Raw genomic sequence first — 20,994 nt, 5'->3', positions numbered from 1 at the left:
GCATACACATATATATAATAATACATAAATAAATTAAAATATAAGAAAAGATGTTACATCAATAATAGTACAACAACACAACTATATAATACTAACTACAATCTGTCAATATAGATCACAAAAAAAAACAGACAAAAATACACCACTATCAGGAAAATAATATTTAAATATGATGATCATATATATATCTTATAGCAAAAAATATATCAACATACATGGTATGTTATATCATCTCGGTCAAACAAAAACAGTGGAATAAAAAAAATACACATAGCAGATCTAAGGGCGACATTCAATTATATATATATATAGTAAAATAATATAGATTATAATCAAATTTTATTATTATTATTTTATTTTATTTTTTGACAGACAAAACAGATCCATAATAATATGTATACCACGATCATCAAAACAGAAAAGACATGTTAAAAATCAAAAATTCGAGAGACCAACAAGCTAATCAATCAATTGTATAAGTACAAACATATGCCTCCTAATCAAATCATATAAGGACACACATCAAAGTAAGCATATGGATAAATGATTAATTGAACATGTAGAAGAGATCAATCATATACACGACAAACATTTTTTTTTAAATAGAAATCGTTTAGACATACCTCTTAATATGGGGTATTCGATTGAAACCAGAAAATCCAAGAAGAACTGAAGAACCATGCAAAGAAGATGAGTTCGTGCCTTGCGATCCAAAGAAATAAGAAGAATGAACAAAACCCAACATTAGCTCGGCGGTGAAGCTTCGTGCTTGATAACGTTTTGAGGGAAAAACAGAGAGAAGACAAAGAATATGAGAAATGACAAGAGGAATTCTATTGATAGGCATCTACCGTATTACATAGCAAAGTATGCTTTATATACAACCATGGGAAAACCCTAACTACCTAATTGGGCCGCACATCTATGGGACATAGGCCCTACAACAAAACTGTAAAAATAGAGAGATATATTCGAATGATTTTTTAGGGACCATGGTTTTTTTGAGGGGACCATGGTTTTATTAGGCCACCTTCCCTATAGTGATAAGGGGTGTCCTAAAACGTTGAAATGACTAACCTACCCTTAACCTAATTTAATTTAAAACCAACCTAATAACCACATATATATATATATATATATAACCACCACCTTCTCCCACCACCACCGCCCACCACCGCCGATTACCACCACCACCACCTTCGATTATCACCACCACCAACCACCGATTACCACCACCACCTCCTCCCACCACCACCTCCTCCCACCACCACCACCACCGCCTATTTAAGAAATGTAACAACATCAATGCAATCACAATTAAGTTCTGTTACATGATAATTTTATCGAGTATAAAAGACGCCAGCCTCAACCTGATTCTGCCATGGGACCACTCCGGAGGTATTTTCCAACAAGCCCTTCACTTTAATTTGATTTTGATTGCTTCAATCGAATAGAAATCATCAAAATAGGGTTTTAATAGGAGTTGCAGAGCCATGTTCGGTTAGGACGATTTTCCAAAAAACCCTAGTTTACTAACCGAACTTCTTGAAAATGAAGAACACGAAGAACAGTTCGGTTCTATTGGATTTAAAATAAGTCACCAAACTCTCTGTTCGGTTGTTTCGCAAAAAATTTTAAAACTACAAAGTAACCGAACTCCACCCTTAGAACCGAAGAAAAAAAAAATCCAGTCTAACCGAACTGTATTGTTGTGGCCACTATGTTGAGTTCCAAAATAACCGAACTTCGCCAATAGAGTTCGGTTTTTTTGCAAAAAAATTTAAAACTACAAAGTAACCGAACTTAGCCAATAAACGCTGGAACTTCACATTTTTTTTGTTTGTTAAGTTCGGTAACTTCACAATTTTATCGCAGAAACCGAACTCAAAGTTCGGTTGGTTAGCTGTTAGGTTCAAGTGTGCGAAAGAACCGAACTTTGTAAACTTATATACTCTAATATTACGTAAAGTTCGGTTAGATCAAAAGTGCATGCAGTTTGTGAACCAACCGAACATAACGCTGTAACTCCTAGAAATTCTATTATTAGAGAGTTCGGTAACCTGCGTGTTTGGAACAAGTAACCGAACTACACTTTCAGATGAGTTCGGTTACTTGTTCATCTCACGGGGCAACCGAACTACAGCTTCAGATGAGTTCGGTTACTTGTTCTTCATATAAAGTAACCGAACTACAACTTCAGATGAGTTCGGTTACTTGTTCTTCATATAAAGTAACCGAACTGTTCAAAATCCAGTTCAAATCCGGATCATTTTGAAGATTAACAAATATTCTAGGAGAGGATGGAGATGAAGAATCAGATGAGTTTTCATCATTTGAATACTCAAACTTAGTGAATTGGGAAAAAAATCTATTTTCCATATTTTTCTCCTTCATCTTCTCTAACTCTACTCTCTCAATAATTCTACTTAACTAATAATAAACCCATCTTTTAATTTAATCTCACTAATTATTTTTAACTAAATCATTCACTAATCATAACCTAAAATTAATTAAGAAGGTAGATTAGGTATTAAATAAATAATTAGATATGGGATGGCATAGAATTACTTTTAATGCCTTTACCCAAAATAAAACCATGGTCCCGAAAAAATAACCATGGTCCCAAAAAATCGGTCATATATTCTGGGGAGGGGCTAAACAACGGAAGAAGAAAAGAAAAAGGTTTTTGAGTTTTTCGATCTCAAAGAGTGTTTACTGTAGAAATATTTAGATTTTGGAGTAAGCTGAAGTAGTTATAGCAAGAAGAGATGGTATCAGTAATGGAGGTGCTAAATTGCTAATACTAGCAACTTAAAGAATGGAGGAGAAGTGTTCAATTTGATCACCATTTTCATTATTGGAAAACGAATTTCAATCTGAAAGAAACCTGTCCATTGATATACCATTCAATTGTGGGTATTTACGTCTTTCATTCCCCTCCAGATTCACTCTCGTTCTATTATCATCTGGGTTCCTAAAACCCTCTTTTCATTCCCCCAAAACCTCTCCTTTTCTCTAAAAATTGCCCTAGTATCCAAAACCCCTGATCAAAATGTTGTCAAGATTCTGCAAGCGGACGAATTTGATGCATTCATTGAAGAACTTACAGCATTCTCCCATCCAAACAAGGTATAAATCATCATTTGTACCTTGATTACTTCATTTTACTTCATTTTTTTGATTCTGAGTTTTTTTTTTTCATTTGCAGACGAATCACAGAAGCATATTATATTGGTAGTAGTAGTAGGGCCAATCTTGATTCACAAATTCGGAGTTTCATGTCTTACAAAGGGTTTAATCCAACATCTTCTTTAGGTTATAGGGTTAACAATTTACCAGTTCATTATGTTATTCGTCGTCAGTATGTGAGTAATATTACCAGAGATAAAAAATCACAAAAAACTCTTATATATTTATCTGTACTGGTTTGTGCAATGGTGGGTGCAACATATGCTGCTGTTCCTTTATACAGAAGATTTTGTCAAGCAACTGGGTACGGTGGAACTGTTCAAAGACGTGAGGTGAGTTTCGGTAAATGTTGAAAGTTGGTTTCTTTGGTTAAAATGTTAAATTAATAAAGTACAAAAAGATAAAGAATTGTTAGCTGGTTTTGTCAATTTAAGAGTTGTAGCATTGTACGTGACAAGGTCCACCTAATTGCAGACTGTTGAGGAAAAAATTGCTCGGCATACTCAAGATGGAACTACATCTACAAGGTATTTTCCGAGTAAATGAATTTCATCTGGTTAGTTAAGCGATTTTATTGAACAGTCACCTTTAGCTTTAGTAACATGAAATCATTTAGTTATGAATATCTTCCACATATTGCGGGAGCCAAGGAATAGCCATAAGTTGTAGAGCTGCAAGTTCAACCCAAGGCTTTCTTTCGTCATCTTGTATCTATTCTTACATTACTAACTGCAAGATTAACTCTCAGATTAGGAGGTTAGCTTTCTTATGGTAGTTTAAACATACTAGGTACCTAGGTTCCTATAGTTTAGATCTGAGGTGTCTTCTCAATTCATAATGGAGAGCATGAATAGAATTCTGAATGTTCGTCTCTTCAGCATGAGGATCGAGAGTCTGTTGTCAGGATCCAAATTATTTTATGCAGGCTTGGATTTTTCTTAACTGAACATTTGTTATTAGTAAATTTTGTACTTACACCCTCTAGAATCTTGGTAGGTTACTTTCCCCTTTTTGGTCTTGGCGTGCACAATACAGTCTGCGGCTAGTTCAAAGCAAAGTGTGGTTAGTATCTTGTTTTAGATTTAGTTGTGATGGTACTTATAGACTCACTTTAGAAGTTTCTTTATTCCCATTTTCATGGGAGTTTATTTGAATTTTATAATCCCGATAGAAGTTGATCAAGTCCTAAAAGGGTCATGTAGCTATATAAAGCGATACGACTTACAACATAAATCAGGTCTGTTGTAATTACATTTTATTGTGTTCTCTGAAATTATCTTTGTATTTTTTGAGTTTAGACGGTTTTCCAGACTAGTCTATCTACAAAGAAAATACATATCTTTATGTCCTTAGCTTTTGACGGCTTTTGCTGTTTAAAGTCTTCATGCATATATGCACTTTTTAATATTTCCCTTTTTAAAAGCCCTTTTACACCCTTCTAGCTTGTAATAATTTACGTGAAATCTTTATAACATACTCTAATCTGCAAGGATATCCCAGTGACAATTCAGCGCATATCTTACTATCATTATCAAAAAAGAGGGACTTTCGACCAACCCAACATTGTGGTGTACAACTGAAATGACAATAATTACCTTAAACTTAATGATCTGTTTCAGGTAGGTATCCCATCAAAAGACCTAATACATAGGTCTGTCTATGTTAAAATTGCTCTCTAAGTCAGTCTCAGATTGCAGAATCTATTCCTACAGGAAAAACTGGAGTTGGTTTATCATTCCATTCCTAGTGGGAAAACTAGTGTCTTGCCTTGCTTGGAATTAACCAATATAGAATGTTCTAAACTTAGCTACTTTCCCTTGAATTTCCTAAAGAGGAAGAGTATTCTTGTCTGTGAGGGTGTGCTAGTTAGTACATATTGAGGAAGAGAGATTTCTATAAGAAGAAGAATCCAGAGACAGGATTGGGGATGAGGAGGTGCAATACCTAGTATATAGGAACCCTGAAAGGTGAAGTTGTAAATGATGTCTTGTTGACAAAATAGAGAGATTTAACAGCTAGGGAAAAATAATCTTGAAGGTAAAGTTGTAAATATCTTCCCTTTGATGTAATATGGAGATACAACTGCTAGGGTAAAGTAACCTTGAAGGTAAAGTTGTTAATGTCTTCTCTCACAGCTAGGGTTTAGTAACCTTGAAGGTTAACTTGTAGAGATCTTTCTCCAATCAAATGAACATTGAGCATCCTCTACTTCTGTTTTTACTTGTTGTTTTTGTTCTCTTATTGGGTTCAAGGTTGATCACCAAATTACTTTAAGAGAGATAGCAGATTCATTTCCAAACTGCATTTGTCTTTCTTTCCTGTCGGATTTGTTTGTTGAATTTCTCTTCGATAATGAAATAATGCTGTTGTTTTTCTTGTTTGATTTTGGGAAATTAAATTATTGCAAATATTTGTCGAATTAAATTATCACAAATATTTGCTGAGTTAGTAAAGATGAAATGCTCGCGCGAAAAGGCTTAGGTGAGTCTGCACTGTGGAAAAGGCTTGGGTTAGTATGCTCTTGAGGAAAGGTTCGATTATGACTTATGAATATGTATCTTATATCTATTTATAGATAGGAAAGTATACTTAGATTTCACCTGATAACGCTGGTAAGTTGTTTAGTAAGAAAAGTGAAATGAGATTAGAGAAACTCAGAGACATGGCTGACAGCCAGGAAGGTGACTGGTATTTGTTATATTTGTGAGTCAGCTATACTGTATGACTGTCTATCATGTGGTACTCTTGTAGTACTTTGTCTTACGCTTCTTGTTTCCAGTTATAAGAAATAACAGAATCAAGTCATTCATATGTGACTCAGAGATAGCTTGTGAGGTTGTGACTCTGTCTTGTTCACAAAAAAATAACTCTGGTTTGCTAATAGAAACATAGAGTAGCAAATTTGTTTATAGCTTGTTTTCGAGTCAGCATTTTGATTATGTTTATTTCTTTGTGTGACATGACCTCATTACTGTTAGCTGGTTTTGTTGTTGCTATCAGGGAGATTGTGGTGCAATTCAATGCTGATGTAGCTGATGGAATGCAATGGAAGTTTACTCCTACCCAGAGAGAGGTGCTCTTCTTCATAATTTTGTGAACCTTGCATATGGCTTCTGTATTACGAGTAATTCATTGTTACCTCTCTTCAATAAACTGCAGGTGAGAGTCAAGCCTGGAGAAAGTGCTCTTGCATTTTACACTGCTGAAAACTGTAGTTCAACCCCAATAACCGGTGTCTCTACCTATAATGTTACTCCCATGAAGGTACTTTTTTCATTCATTATGTCGAATATCCAACCAGCTATAAAAGTTCTGATTTCAATAACTTTTGACTTCCTTGGTTAATGTCTTAGCAATTAGGCGACAAAGTTAAATTAACGGGGCTTGTTAACTTGTATACTGGTATTCAAGTTATGGTTTAATATAAAAATTTAGTTTTTGTGTCAGAAACTAGTTTTTCTTGTTTTATTGCATTGGAAACTTATATTGCTTGCATTGGAACTAGCTTCCAATGCGATAAACAAGAGGAACTAGCTTTCAATACAATAAGTTATATGTTTATAAAACCTTTACTTGTATACCAGGATACATGTTAAGAGGACCCTAAATTAATTGCTATTATCTACTTTTATTAGACCAGGATGTCAAACATATTTTTGAGCCACCATAAACTTGGCTGGAAAAGTATCTTCTTTTTTGGTCTATGGTAGCAGCAACTGACCAAGAAGGTGATGCAAGTTCAAAAGTGATGCCTATTTTTTCTCGCTGATCAGTAGGTTTGGCCCTTTGGGGGCATTTTTAGACTTTGACCTTCTGAAAGGGTATATATCTATGTTGATCCATTTATCTTAGGTGGAATTTTTTCTTGTTTAGGATTTTTCAACGAATAAACTTTTAATGTTTTGTGGAAAGTGGACATAGCGAAAAGGTTACGATGTATAGTTTTATAGGATACCAGTGAATTTAAGTTGATTCGTGTTTCACTGCAAGTCATTGATTAACCTTGTGGTCCTTGTCTGATGCCCTATATGTTGATTTTCGGGTCAGTCTGGTTATAATGTGGTAATGTGGATGAAAGAAGTTAGGAAATTAATAATCTGATAACTTAACACCTCAGCACAGGTCATTTTTTTGTTTCTTGTAAGATTCTAAGTGTAGACATGAATTGGTAGTGCAAGTGCAACATTAACTTATGCGTTTGCCTTGCTTTGAGGAAAGAGTGTTCCTTCGCACAAAACGACCTCTTTACATACTTCAGTGGAGTTAATTCAGTTGCCTTTATCTCTAGTGAGTAATAACACATATCCTGAAAATAAGGGCTTCATTACTGGACACGTGTGAAACATGGGGCACTTACCAACATTAAGACTACACCTTGTATAGTCACTGGTTTGGACCCATCAGAACCAAGATTAGTATGCCTCCCTACCCATTTTAAGTAAAAATGCCCTGCTTTGAATTTCCAATAATCGTATTTTGTTAATGTATCTATCCCCATGGAAATAACATTTTAAACTGCAAACTTAATGTTCTGAAACTAAACCCGAGATCAACTGAGTTTATGATAGAGGTAATTCTCAAATTGTTTGTGGTATTCAGATGGTACAGGTAAACTGAAAATGTATGATAAATTAGTTATTTCAAATACAGGGCAACTTATGCTGCTTTAGAAGTATGGTGAGTAGTAATACTCAAAATTTCATCATAACTGATAGTTCTATGATACTAATTCAAAAATTGAGCACTTATTCCGATGAAGGAGATAAGTCACACTCCCTAATTCATCCTTGCTCACAAGTGTTCTTCGAGAGTGATATGAGCTCGCTAAGGCGCATATTGCCTTAGTTACTGGGCTCGTAATAAGCTCTGGTAATGTCCTCACGAGAGATTCTAGGGAGGAGAAGTCAGCTGTAATGAATGTGTAGGAAAGGGTTACTTGAAGCTGCAGAGCGTACAGTTTCTTTAGAATTTGCATTAATCCTTTTTTTTGTTTTAGGAATTGATTGGTTTTCTTTTTTGTTCCTTCTTCTATTTCTTTTTTGTGTCATGAGTCATGACCTAGTTGCCCTCGAAGACAAAAGCAACCTAATGTTGCTTACTGTTTTGAGGCCTTTAGATATGCTACGTTAAAAAGCTGACTTTCTGGTTGCAGCTGATTCATATTCTATATTAAGCCTTCTTATTCATTGTGATTAAAATTTTCTTCTTTATGTAGGCTGGAGTTTACTTCAACAAAATACAGTGTTTCTGTTTTGAAGAGCAACTACTTCAGCCAGGAGAACAAATAGACATGCCTGTAAGTCTGTGGAACTGCATTTTCACTTTTGTTTGTCTTTGCTCTGATTCTCACTAACTCAAACCTAATGTGTGCATAGGTATTCTTCTATATCGATCCAGAATTTGTCACAGACCCAAGATGTGATGGTATCAACAACATCATCTTATCTTACACCTTTTTTAAAGTCAAGGAGTAAAAGTGACACCACCAAAAGATTATAGATATTTTATAATTCTTTACAACTCTATTCTTTCTTTGAGATTATATTGATAATATTTTTATCGCCATTTTTTCAGTAGATATACTCAATCTTGTTAGTCCGAGGATGCTTGTCCATTGCTTGTGTAATGATTACTTACTCAGAAACATGTTTTTGTGTGTTGTTTCTGCATATAAATAAATGTATTTACAAGGTCTTGGCGGGGGTGACAGGGTTAAAGAGTGGCACCCCCAACTGGTGATTCTTCTTGGAGATTTCTTTAGTCTGTCTAAATGCTGCCGAGCTGTTTCAGTTTTAAGTTTTTCTATACAGATAGTTGCAGAAGAGTGCTAGTTTGCAATAACAAGTTTTTGTTTCCATTCCAGCCGAAACATGAATTACTTAGATGTGCTGGTTTGAAGAGTAAAACTAGAGTTCTGCAGTCACATAAACTGGGTGCAAGTCACAGTAAAAGTAAAGCTCTCCTTAAATATTTTTGTGGAGAGAAAGAGACGAGGAAGCTCTGTTCTTGTTCCAATGGCGGAAGTAGGGAAAACCTAGTATCCAGTAAAATCCAAGACTGAAACCTAAATCAAAGAAACCCACATCTACAAGATTCTGGGACATTGCATAAAAAGTGCTGGTTTGCAGCAACTAGTTTTAGCAATACAAACTTGTTTCCTAAAAAGAAAACGGTTTCTGTTTCCAGCCTAACACGAATTGCTTAACGAGGCGGCTATAGAAACGCACCCATATCGGCTAGTTTTAGTATTGACCGACGATCAAACTACCATCAATCAATAAATAGTGGACGAGACGAAAAAAGGGAAGCTGGAAAAGAGAGATGGAAGGAGAAGACCCTAAGAAGGTTGTTAGAAAAAACGCTTTAAAATTACCAATTTTTCCATGGAATATGTTTTGATCCCTAGACCTATTGCCCATTAATTGTTTTTTCTTTTGAATAGATAAAACAATAGTCCCACATTGACTAAAATCTAAAGAGTTTTAGACATAAATACCATAGAGTTGGCTATAAGGGCATGGCCCTTGGGTCATTAGACTTTTGTGCTTGGGGGGGAGGCTTAGACTTTTGTCCTGACTTCTTTGTCTGAACGTGCTTGTCTTGGCTTCTTTGTTTGTACGTGTTTTGTCCTGGCTCCCTTGTATGTACGTATTTGGCTTGGCAACAACACACTGCTCCATGCCTGACAAAACAACTTTTGTTGCACTATCTTTAACCCAACATAACCAGTTTTTTCTGTCATACGCATGGGTTTTCTTTCTTGTTTGTAACTACACAAACACTATATAAGAGAGTAGTTGTAATCTCAGAAAATACACACCACAGAGAAATATCTCTTCTACTCTCCCTCAGTTTTTCTGTAAACATCTCTTCTACTGTTTTAAGTTCTGCCAAGCTCTAAGGGTACCCTTATTGTATGCTACATTGAGGGGTACTAACTGTAGTTGTATCCTGGAGGTGACTCGCCAACTGCTGTAGCATCTCAGAGGAGTGGCAGGCGATATTGCCTTTAGGACAGCGTAGTCTACGTGCCTCTACATTTTCTGTGCAGCAACATCAGCAACATTATTTTGAGCTAAGTATCTTCTTCTCAGTTACTTTATTAGTAATATACCCAACAATCTAAAGGCAATATCCTCTTTACTATATTTTGTAACAACATGGGAAAGAGTACTGTAGACAAACCCCCAAAGTTTAGTGGCAAAGACTTTAAACGATGGCAGTCCAAAATGTTATTCTTCTTAAAAGACCAAAGGCTAGATGAAGTTGCCTTAGAAAGACCCTCAAGAAGGCTTCATGACCGTGGTTATGAAGATAGACTGGATAGGTGGACTAGGAAAAATTACATGTGCAAAAAACCATATTCTTAACTGTCTGGATGACTCCTTGTACGACTTTTATAATGCAAAAGAGAATTTTACTGCTTTTGATTTATGGGAAGCCCTAGAAGAAAAATATCTTGCTGAAGCTGCTGGAAGCAAGAAGTTCTTGGTGGCTAGGTTCCTGGAATATAAGATGACTGATGAAAAGCCTGTTGTAAAACAATTCGTCGAACTCCAGCTACTCATCAACGAAATTCTTGCTGAAGGCATGCATATTGATGAATCTCTACAAGTATCTGCAGTGATTGAAAAGCTACCACCCTCATGGAACGAGTACAAGAGGAGGCTGCGACACAAGAATCGTGAAATCACCATGGTGGAGCTGGGGAAAAAGATCCAGGTGGAGGAACTTCTGTGCTGCAAAGACAAGAGCCTGATGCTGAGCAAAGACATGTCAAACAAAGCTCATGTCCTGGACGATAATGCTGCGTCAAAGAAAAGGCACGGAGAATCCAGCAAAAATGGTAAACGTAACAAACAGCGTAACTCCAAAGGTAACCATCTTAAGCCAAAGGGTGGTGTCTCCAAAAACACCATCAAAGGCGACTGCTATAACTGTGGGAAAACTGGTCATATGGCCAAGGACTGTAGGGCACCTAAAAAGACCAAAAATGATCCTAAACAGAAAAATAAGGCAAACGTAGTAGATGATTCTGGATATTTTACTGGCATGGTGTCTGAAGTCAACCTTGTCTCTAATGTGACCAATGTGAGAGACTGGTGGATTGATTCTAGAGCCACTAGGCATGTATGTAAGTTCAGAAATGCTTTCTCCTCCTATAACAAAGTAGGAGACGATGAGAAATTGTTTATGGGAAACTCTTCTACCTCTAAAGTGGTAGGAAAAGGCAAGGTTGAATTGAAGCTCACTTCAGGAAAAACTCTCGCATTGAATGACGTGTATCACGTCCCGGACATATGCAAGAATCTTATCTCAGAAACCATCTTACTTGGAAAAGGTTTTAAATTTGTAGCTGAGTCTAACAAAGTTGTAATCTCTAAAGGTGGTGACTTCGTAGGAAAAGGATATGTCACTGATAACATGATTAAGCTTAGTGTACTTTCTTTGAACTTGAATGATAATGCATCTTCTTCTGCTTATGTTTGTGACTCCTCACATGTTTGGCATGATAGACTAGGACATGTTAATTTCAAATCTATTGAAAGACTTGCTAAATTAGGCTGCATTCCTAAAATAAACTTTGACAGAGGTCATAAATGTGAAATTTGTGTTGAATCTAAATATGCTAGAAAACCCTTTAACAAAAAGGTTGAACGTAGTACAACTCCCCTAGAACTAATCCACTCCGATTTGGGAGATTTGAAATCAACACCAACTAGAGGTGGGAAAAAATGGTACATCACTTTTATAGATGATCACTCAAGATACTGTCAGGTTTATCTTCTTAGAAGTAAAGATGAAGCCCTAGACGCTTTCAAATTATATAAACTTGAAGTAGAAAACCAAAGAGGTGTTACTATTAAAACTCTTAGGTCAGACCGAGGCGATGAGTATGTGATACCTATAGGAGAATTCTGCAAACTTAATGGCATCATTCATGAAACTACTGCACCTTATTCACCTGAGTCGAATGGAGTAGCTGAAAGGAAAAACCGAACACTCATAGATATGGTGAACGCTATGTTAGCTAGTTCAGGGCTACCTTCGAACCTGTGGGGGGAAGCAATTCTCTCTGCTTGCTATATCTTGAACCGAGTTCCATTTAAGAAATCCGACAAAACTCCATATGAGTTATGGAAAGGAAGACAACCGTCCTATGCATACTTTAAAGTGTGGGGGTGTTTGGCCAAGGTGGCCACTCCTCGTTCCAAGAAAACCAAAATAGGACCTAAAACTGTAGATTGTGTTTTCCTAGGATATCCTGAGCACACTAGTGCTTATAGGTTCATGGTAATTGGTGAGAACACCATAATGGAATCCAGAGATGCAGTGTTTTTCGAACACATTTTCCCTTTAGGGTCTGGACCTCATAAAAGGGTCCGCGATGATCTCTCAGATGTTCCTTCGACTAGTCAACCCCCGTCTCTAGATGCTGAAACCGAACCTAGAAGAAGTAAGAGGGTCAGAACCGAGAAAGGTTTCGGTCCAGATTTTGTGACTCTTACGGTAGAGTCTGAACCCCAAACCTATAAGGAAGCTATGACTTCTCCGGAAGCTCCCTTCTGGGAAGAAGCTTCAAATAATGAGTGGGATTCCATTCAACAAAATGAAACTTGGGAGCTTGTAGACTTACCTCCTGGTAGTAAAACCATAGGTTGCAAGTGGGTCTTCAAAAGGAAACTTAGAACAGATGGAACTATAGAAAAACACAAAGCTAGGTTGGTAGCTAAGGGGTACAGACAACAGGAAGGATTAGATTTCTTTGATACCTATTCACCGGTCACTAGAATCACTTCTATCCGGATGCTGATTGCTATTGCTTCTATTTATGATTTGCATATACATCAGATGGATGTTAAAACTGCTTTTTTATATGGTGAATTGAATGAAGAAATTTATATGGACCAACCGGAAGGTTTTGTTGTGAAAGGTTTTGAAGATAAAGTATGCAAACTGAAAAAATCTTTGTATGGTTTAAAACAAGCACCTAAACAGTGGCATGAAAAATTTAATCATGTAATGATATCTAATGGCTTCAAGGTTAATGAATCTGATAAATGTGTTTACATTAAATCTGTGGATGATTCTCATGTTATTGTGTGCCTATATGTTGATGATATGCTCATATTAGGTAGTAACCTTGAAGTATCAATACCACTAAAAGCATGCTTAACGAAAACTTTGACATGAAAGACTTAGGCCCTGCTGATGTAATCTTAGGGATGAAAATCAGAAAGATGTCTGATGGATATAGTCTTAGTCAATCTCATTATGTTGAAACTGTGCTTAAGAGATTTAATCATGAAAATGCTAAACCTGCAACTACTCCTTATGATCCCAATTGCAAATTGAAAAAGAACAAGGGTGAGGGTATTTATCAACTTGAGTATTCTCGTGTTATTGGCAGTCTTATGTATTTAATGAACTGTACAAGACCTGATATTGCCTATACTGTGAGTAGATTAAGCAGGTACACTTGCAACCCTGGGCAGGATCACTGGAATGCTCTCTACAGAGTTCTACGGTACCTGAGAGGAACTTCAAACTATTGCCTAAGTTTTGGGAAGTATCCTGCTGTGCTAGAAGGGTATTGTGATGCTAACTGGATATCAGACTCAGATGAGTGCAAATCCACTAGCGGGTACATCTTCACACTTGGTGGTGCGTCTGTGTCATGGAAGTCTACCAAACAGACATGTATAGCCCGATCACCATGGAGTCTGAGTTTATAGCCTTGGAGAAAGCTAGAGAGGAAGCTGAATGGATACGAGGTTTCCTGGGTGGAATTCCACTCTGGCCCAAGCCTGTGTCTTCGATCGCAATCCACTGTGACAGTCAAGCTGCTATTGGATGCGCAAAGAATAGTGTATACAACGGAAAGTCTACATCTTCGAAGAAGACACAGACAGTGAAACAACTACTCTCTACTGGCATCATCTCTATAGACTTTGTAAGGTCTAAAGAGAATATTGCAGATCCTTTGACGAAAGGGTTATCTAGAGAGGTAGTTAGATCCACATCGAAGGGGATGGGACTCAAGCTCATAGAATAAATCGCCATGAAGGACACTCAACCTTGTGAATGGAGCTCCAAGATCAAGGTTCAATGAGATAACTAATTTTTGGTGATGTCGAGAGAAAGCACTATCTTTGTCCCTCCCTATGGTGTAACCATATGATAGTGCTGCCTGCATGTTTTAGGATGATCTGTCAGGATCTTAATGAGTTCCATGGCTTTACTTAAAGCGGAGTGTGGCAGGACACTCTTAATGGACTTACCTATGTGGATGTTGGAAGTGGGGCCGCTTCCTATGAGAATTTGAGCTTTTTCTCTAGAGACATTCATTAAGTCCGGGATTTAGCCCACGGCCAAAACGGGCACAACGGCAAGAGCTTGGCAGCTTTCTTTTTCTTTGAGACATCAAAGTGTGGTTGTTATTTCTGAATTGCACTCACTGTTGACGGTTCAAGACATTGTGTTCACCGAAACAACAAGCAGTTCCGGTAACCTCTCACTATGTTAAGGTTCAATCTCTGGGACACCTTAGCCTAATATTGATGTATTATGTTTTCTCGTATTTCGTCGATATGTTTTATCATTCATGTGGGGGATTGTTAGAAAAAACGCTTTAAAATTACCAATTTTTCCATGGACTATGTTTTTATCCCTAGACCTATTGCCTATTAATTGTTTTTTCTTTTGAATAGATAAAACAATAGTCCCACATTGACTAAAATCTAAAGAGTTTTAGACATAAATACCATAGAGTTGGCTATAAGGGCATGGCCCTTGGGTCATTAGACTTTTGTGCTTGGGGGGAGGCTTAGACTAGGGCAAGGTTGCCTTTCCCGTACGCGCGGTGCTTCGCACAGAAGCACGCACGCCGCCGCCGCCGTCCGTCCGGTCGGTCGGGCTCGGGCTCGGGCTCGGGTTCGGGTTCGGGTGTGGGTGTGGGTGTATTAGATCCTATCTTTTTGCTGAAATTTTTGGTACGTGTTTTCCACACAAGTAGAAGAATCTTTTCTTTTGTCCTGACTTCTTTGTCTGAACGTGCTTGTCTTGGCTTCTTTGTCTGCACGAGTTTTGTCCTGACTTCTTTGTCTGAACGTGCTTGTCTTGGCTTCTTTGTTTGTACGTGTTTTGTCCTGGCTCCCTTGTATGTACGTATTTGGCTTGGCAGCAACACACTGCTCCATGCCTGACAAAACAACTTTTGTTGCACTATCTTTAACCCAACATAACCAGTTTTTTCTGTCATACGCATGGGTTTTCTTTCTTGTTTGTAACTACACAAACACTATATAAGAGAGTAGTTGTAATCTCAGAAAATACACACCACAGAGAAATATCTCTTCTACTCTCCCTCAGTTTTTCTGTAAACATCTCTTCTACTGTTTTAAGTTCTGCCAAGCTCTAAGGGTACCCTCATTGTATGCTACATTGAGGGGTACTAACTGTAGTTGTATCCTGGAGGTGACTCGCCAACTGCTGTAGCATCTCAGAGGAGTGGCAGGCGATATTGCCTTTAGGACAGCGTAGTCTACGTGCCTCTACATTTTCTGTGCAGCAACATCAGCAACATTATTTTGAGCTAAGTATCTTCTTCTCAGTTACTTTATTAGTAATATACCCAACAAAGGTAAGTGTAGAAAAGGCCGAGATCGCACTAGGAGAAGAAGCGGAAGCGAAGACGATCATGGATAAAGGAATAGAAGAATCCAGCTCGGAAGGTGCCGTTCTTGCTGGGGTCACTGAGAAATTATGTCCCTGTGGTGGAACTTGTTTGATTGTAACTGAAAGCACTGATGAGAATCGCGGTCGTTACAAGTGCCCAGTCAAAAAGGTAAGATAAATCATCGCTCAACATTATTCTGTTTATAGCAGCTGTATAAATCATCTCTGAGCCGTGATTTGTTTCATCTGATGGAGCAGGAAGATGGAGGTTGCGGATTCTTTGAGTTGTTTGACAAGTCATCAGCAGGTTCTGACACTCGTCAAGACCACTCTGGGTCGTCCACTGCTCGAATCCCTGATCGTCAGTGCGAATGTGGTGCTGGTCTGTGCAAAATTAAGAGGCAAAAGAGAGGACAATTTGTAGGCCAGAGGTTCTACCGTTGTCCTCTTAAGAGGAAATCTTGTGGTTATATCAAATGGGTTGACGAAAGTAAGGCAAACTATGATGCAATGAAATACTATTGTGGAAGAGGGGGTTCTTGTATTGCATGTGGACAGGACGGCCATTGGGCTATAGACTGCACTCTCCAGACTTATGCCCTGCCTCAAACCCTCCATCCATGGTAAGTTGGAGAATTCAAATAGATCTTGCTGCCTATGTGCACTAGAGGGTCACTTCGGTTGTCAATTGAAAGGCCCTCATTCTTGTATTGGCATGGGAAGAAAAGATGCATTTCATATTTTGCAGTTTTTACTTCTTTTTTTTCCTGATTACGAATCTTATCACAGATGAATTTCAAAGTATTACTAGTTCATCAAACAACTTTTGCTTGTAGCACCTGACAAGAACCTCGTACACATAGGAGGTTTAACATTAGTCAATGAAAGTATAGAAGCTGGCATTTCCCATAGTGAGTCGCCACAAATCAACCCTGAAGCAACCGCTGGTACGAAAGCGTCAACTTCATCTTTGTTGTTCCCCTCCCTCCAAAACCTATATAAACTTCCAACACACATATGGATTGTGCAGTGACTTCCCTATAATATTTATTTTATATATAAAGGATCTTTGACCAAATATGATTATCACATCATAAGCATAGTTGTGTTAGAAAGGGTACCTGACGATGCCATTTGATTGAATCCAAGATGTCCTCCAAGAACACCCCTAGAGCAGAATAGTTTGTAGAACTTTAGGTTTCTCCTTCTTGACCCTTTTGTGTAATGAAAATAATAAAATTCTTGAACTTAATATTGATGGTTATTGAGTTCGTTTTATAGGTAGAAGGAGGACCAAGATTCATAGGATTATAACCAACATTCAATCTCGTCCGTTCATCAAGGAAGAGGGAATATGAAAGGATCCCAAAATTGTAACCAACATATTTAGCATAATTTATAATTAACCAAGTTATTGCATGGACCAAGAGAATATTTATATGTGTATAAATATTCTTAAATTCTCCCACTGGTCCATGTGATAATCTATTTAACGGTTAATCGTAGAAAAACATAAGCGCGGATAATTGCTAAACAAATTCAATGGTTAAACGTAATACCTCAACCAAACAAATTACTTATGCGAGTCATGGCGGTGGAACATTGTATTGTTATCAACATGTTCCCTTCCATGTACCACAACACAAGCCATTTACTCAATCAGGCCTTAAATAGGAATACCATAATGGTCCAGTAATGTCTTCAAAAGAAAACAATTTCTGTAACATTCATCCAATAACATAAAAGTATACTAAAGTGGATACAGAAGTAAGTTCAGAAAAATAACAATAATAAAATATCAATAAGTGTTCAAACATAAGCGAAGGTCTAAGTGAAACTAATTATTTGTCACTGCCTCAAGACCCATGTTTCCAACATGTTCCAAAAAGGTCTTGGGCGGTAACGTCTTCGTAAATGCATCTGCAATCATAAGTTTTGTGCCTATGTGTTCAATGAACAACTTTTTCATCTGAACAACTTTCTTTACGCATGGGTACTTTAGATCCATGTGTCTTGAACCCTTAGTATATCTAGCGTGCTTTGAAAAGAATACTGTTGCGGCATTATCACAGTAAAGTTTCACTGGTGTAGAGGCAAAATTTAGGTCTCCAAACATTGAGATGAAATTCCGCAGCCATGAACAGTGATTTGTAGCCTCATAACATGCTAAAAATTCAGCTTCCGTTGTTTAGCCAGTGAAAATAGACTCTTTTGCACTTTTCCATGATATTGCTCCTCCAGCTAATAAAAAAAGATATCCAAAAATGCTCTTTCGAGTATCATTACATCCCATGGAATCGGAATCTGTATAGCCAACCAATTCAAATTGATCTAACTTCGTAAATGTGAGACGATGATCCTTCGTTCCTTGCAGGTACCTCAAAAATTTCTTTGCAGCTTTCCAGTGTTCCATTCCAGGATTCACAAGGTATCTTCCCAGCATACCAACTATATAGCTGATATCTGGTCGTGTGCAAACTTGGGCATACATTAAACTTCCCACCACAAAAGCATAAGGGATTTTATCCATTTGTTTATGTTCCAGTTCATTCTTAGGACAAAGATTGAGTCCAAACTTGTCTCCTTTATAAACCGGAACTATACTTGGCTTACATGCACTCATCTCAAACCTCTCTAGAATTTTTTCGATATATGCTTTCTGTGAGATCGATAATGTTCCAAGTGATCTATCACGAGATATATCTATCCGAATCACATAAGATGCCTCACCCATATCTTTCATTTCAAAATTCTTCGAGAGATATTCCTTAGTTTCATGCATACGACCAAGATCACTACTCGCAAATAGTATGTCATCTACATACAATACCAAAAATATGAACTTCGAGATATATGCATGGATCTACAACATTTTCTTCAAAACCAAAATTTTGAATGGTTTCGTTAATTTTAGATACCATTGCCTGGAGGCTTGCTTAAGTCCAAAAATTGATTTCTTAAGTTTGCAGACCATGTGTTCCTGTCCTTCTAGGACAAAACCTTCAGGTTGACACATGTAAATTTCTTCGTCAAGCTCACCTTTAAGAAAGGCTGTTTTCACATCCATTTGATGTAACTCAAGGTCATATTGAGCTACTAATGCCAGAATAATTCTGAGAGAGTCTTTCTTTGACACGGGAGAAAACGTTTCTTTGTAATCAATGTCATATTTCTGAGTAAAACCTTTGGCTACAAGTCTAGATTTATAACGTTCAATATTTCCATTAGCATCGCGTTTGGTCTTAAAGACCCATTTACACCCGATTGCTTTGTGTCCTTCAGGCAATTCAACGTATTCCCAGACTCCATTATCATCCATCGATTTTTTCTCTACTTTCATAGTATTAATCCATTTACCAGAATTATCACACTTGATAGCTTGTGAATAAGAAACTGGATCTTTCATAATCCCTAAATCAAAATCCGATTCTTGTAGATAAACCACATAATCATCAGAAATAGCCCTTTTATGTTCTTTAGTAGATCTTCTTAAGGCTACTTCTTGTGGTTGTTCTACAATTTCTTCAGTGGCAATAGTATCATCATGAAGCTTCGGTGCCATTATTTGTGTTTCTCCCTCATCAATCGGTTCTACAACCGGAGGAGTCACAATGTTTGTAGAAATATGAGGTAAAGGGATTATTACTCTGATTTCTTGAAAAGATTTTTCTTGCACTGGTGTACTCACACTAACTTCGCCATCCTTAATGAATTTTGCATTTCCAGTTTCAACAATTCTCATACTATGGTTAGGACAATAAATAATATACCCCTTGGATTTTTCAGGAAAACCAATAAAGTAACCGCTAACAGTTTTCATATCCAATTTCTTTTCTTTGCCTTGGGATTATAAACTTTCTCTTCTGCTGAACAACCCCAAACTTCCAGGTGTTTTAAACTAGGTTTCCAGCCCTTCCACAGTTCAAAAGGAGTCTTTGGAACTGCTTTTCTTGGAACTCTATTTAAAATGTACACAACATAACGAAGAGCATACATCCACAAACTTAAGGGTAAACTCGTATGACTAATCATGCTTCTAACCATTTTCATTATAGTACGATTTCGCCTTTCTGCTACACCATTCTGCCAAGGTGAACCCGGCGTTGTGTATTGAGCAACAATTCCAAGCTTTTGAAGAAGTAAAACGAAAGGTCCAGGATGTTGTACTGTTTCGTCATACCTTCCATAATACTCTCCTACCCTATCAGACCTAATGATTTTCACCTTCTTTTCTAATTGCCTCTCAACTTCGGTAATGAATTGCTCTACAACATTCACCACTTGAGATTTATCATGCAATAATTAAAGATAACAATAACGTGAAAAATCATCAATAAAGGTGATAAAATATTTTTCTCCTCCAAAAGTCGGAACGTCGAAGGGTCCACAAATATCTGTATGTATTAATTCAAGGAGTTCGGAACTTCTTGTGGCACCTTTCTTTGTGTGTTTTGTCATCTTGCCTTTAATACAATCCACACAACTCTTATAATCAGTAAAATCAAGGTTCTGTAGAATCCCATCTTTTACCAATCTTTGAAGCTTTTCACGAGATATATGTCCCAGCTTCTTATGCCACAAGAATGAGGAATTACCCTCAGCACGTTCAGTTCTATCATTATGATGCATGGTTAAATAGGTTCCAGGTATTAATGATGATGATAAATGTAATTTGTAAAGTCCATCAGAAAGATAACCAGAACCAATAACTTTAAAATCTTTAAACAAACTAAAACATCCATTGGCAATTTGAAATTGAAAACCTTGTCTATCTAGTTGAGAAACTGAAATTAAATTGCGGGAAATAGTTGGAACATAAAGAGTGTTTTCCAAATCAAGAAGGTATCCATGATCTAGAATCAGACGATAGGTGCCTACAACATTAACTGAGGCTTTATTGCCATTGCCCATAAAAGGGAAGTTTTCATTCTAGGTTGTGATTTGGGTTGAAAGGTATCCCTGCATCGAATTAGAAACATGAACATTAGCACCAGAATCAAACCACCATGATAAAGAAGATTCTTTAACAATCAAATTTGTTTCAAAATAGCTTACGAATCCCAACAGATTACCTTTATTTTCGAACCATTTTTGGCGCTTAGTGCAATTTTTCTGAAAATGACCAGG

At 37.2% G+C, this 20,994-nt stretch overlaps 2 protein-coding genes across 2 annotated transcripts; both read left to right on the top strand.

Moving 5' to 3' along the window:
* The first annotated feature begins 2,650 nt into the window (after positions 1–2,650).
* On the top strand, positions 2,651–8,939 carry LOC113356092 (cytochrome c oxidase assembly protein COX11, mitochondrial-like). Its single transcript, XM_026599104.1, has 7 exons — positions 2,651–3,129; positions 3,209–3,521; positions 3,664–3,716; positions 6,190–6,262; positions 6,349–6,453; positions 8,405–8,485; positions 8,565–8,939. Exons 1-7 carry the CDS (start codon positions 3,053–3,055, stop codon positions 8,661–8,663), a joined length of 801 nt encoding a protein of 266 aa, XP_026454889.1. The 5' UTR covers positions 2,651–3,052; the 3' UTR covers positions 8,664–8,939.
* A 106-nt stretch (positions 8,940–9,045) lies between these two features.
* LOC113359412 lies at positions 9,046–16,494 on the top strand. Its single transcript, XM_026603051.1, has 3 exons — positions 9,046–9,534; positions 15,833–16,036; positions 16,126–16,494. The coding sequence occupies exons 1-3, from the start codon at positions 9,511–9,513 to the stop codon at positions 16,492–16,494; spliced, it is 597 nt and encodes a 198-aa protein (XP_026458836.1). The 5' UTR covers positions 9,046–9,510.
* Positions 16,495–20,994: the final 4,500 nt, after the last annotated feature.

This window comes from Papaver somniferum, chromosome 3 (genome assembly GCF_003573695.1).
Source record: "Papaver somniferum cultivar HN1 chromosome 3, ASM357369v1, whole genome shotgun sequence".
NCBI lineage: Eukaryota > Viridiplantae > Streptophyta > Magnoliopsida > Ranunculales > Papaveraceae > Papaver > Papaver somniferum.
Note: the sequence above shows the minus strand (reverse complement) of the source record. Positions and strands in the feature narration are given on the sequence as shown.

What these genes read in the sequence shown, in the direction of transcription:
- LOC113359412 (XM_026603051.1), top strand. Translation starts at nt 9,511, where the DNA reads ATGGAAGGAGAAGACCCTAAGAAG. An exon ending in AAGGAGAAGACCCTAAGAAG is followed by an intron (nt 9,535 to 15,832) that starts GTTGTTAGAAAA and finishes TACCCAACAAAG; the next exon opens with GTAAGTGTAGAAAAGGCCGA. An exon ending in ACAAGTGCCCAGTCAAAAAG is followed by an intron (nt 16,037 to 16,125) that starts GTAAGATAAATC and finishes CTGATGGAGCAG; the next exon opens with GAAGATGGAGGTTGCGGATT.
- LOC113356092 (XM_026599104.1), top strand. Translation starts at nt 3,053, where the DNA reads ATGTTGTCAAGATTCTGCAAGCGGACGAATTTGATGCATTCATTGAAG. An exon ending in GATGGAACTACATCTACAAG is followed by an intron (nt 3,717 to 6,189) that starts GTATTTTCCGAG and finishes TGTTGCTATCAG; the next exon opens with GGAGATTGTGGTGCAATTCA. An exon ending in TTACTCCTACCCAGAGAGAG is followed by an intron (nt 6,263 to 6,348) that starts GTGCTCTTCTTC and finishes AATAAACTGCAG; the next exon opens with GTGAGAGTCAAGCCTGGAGA.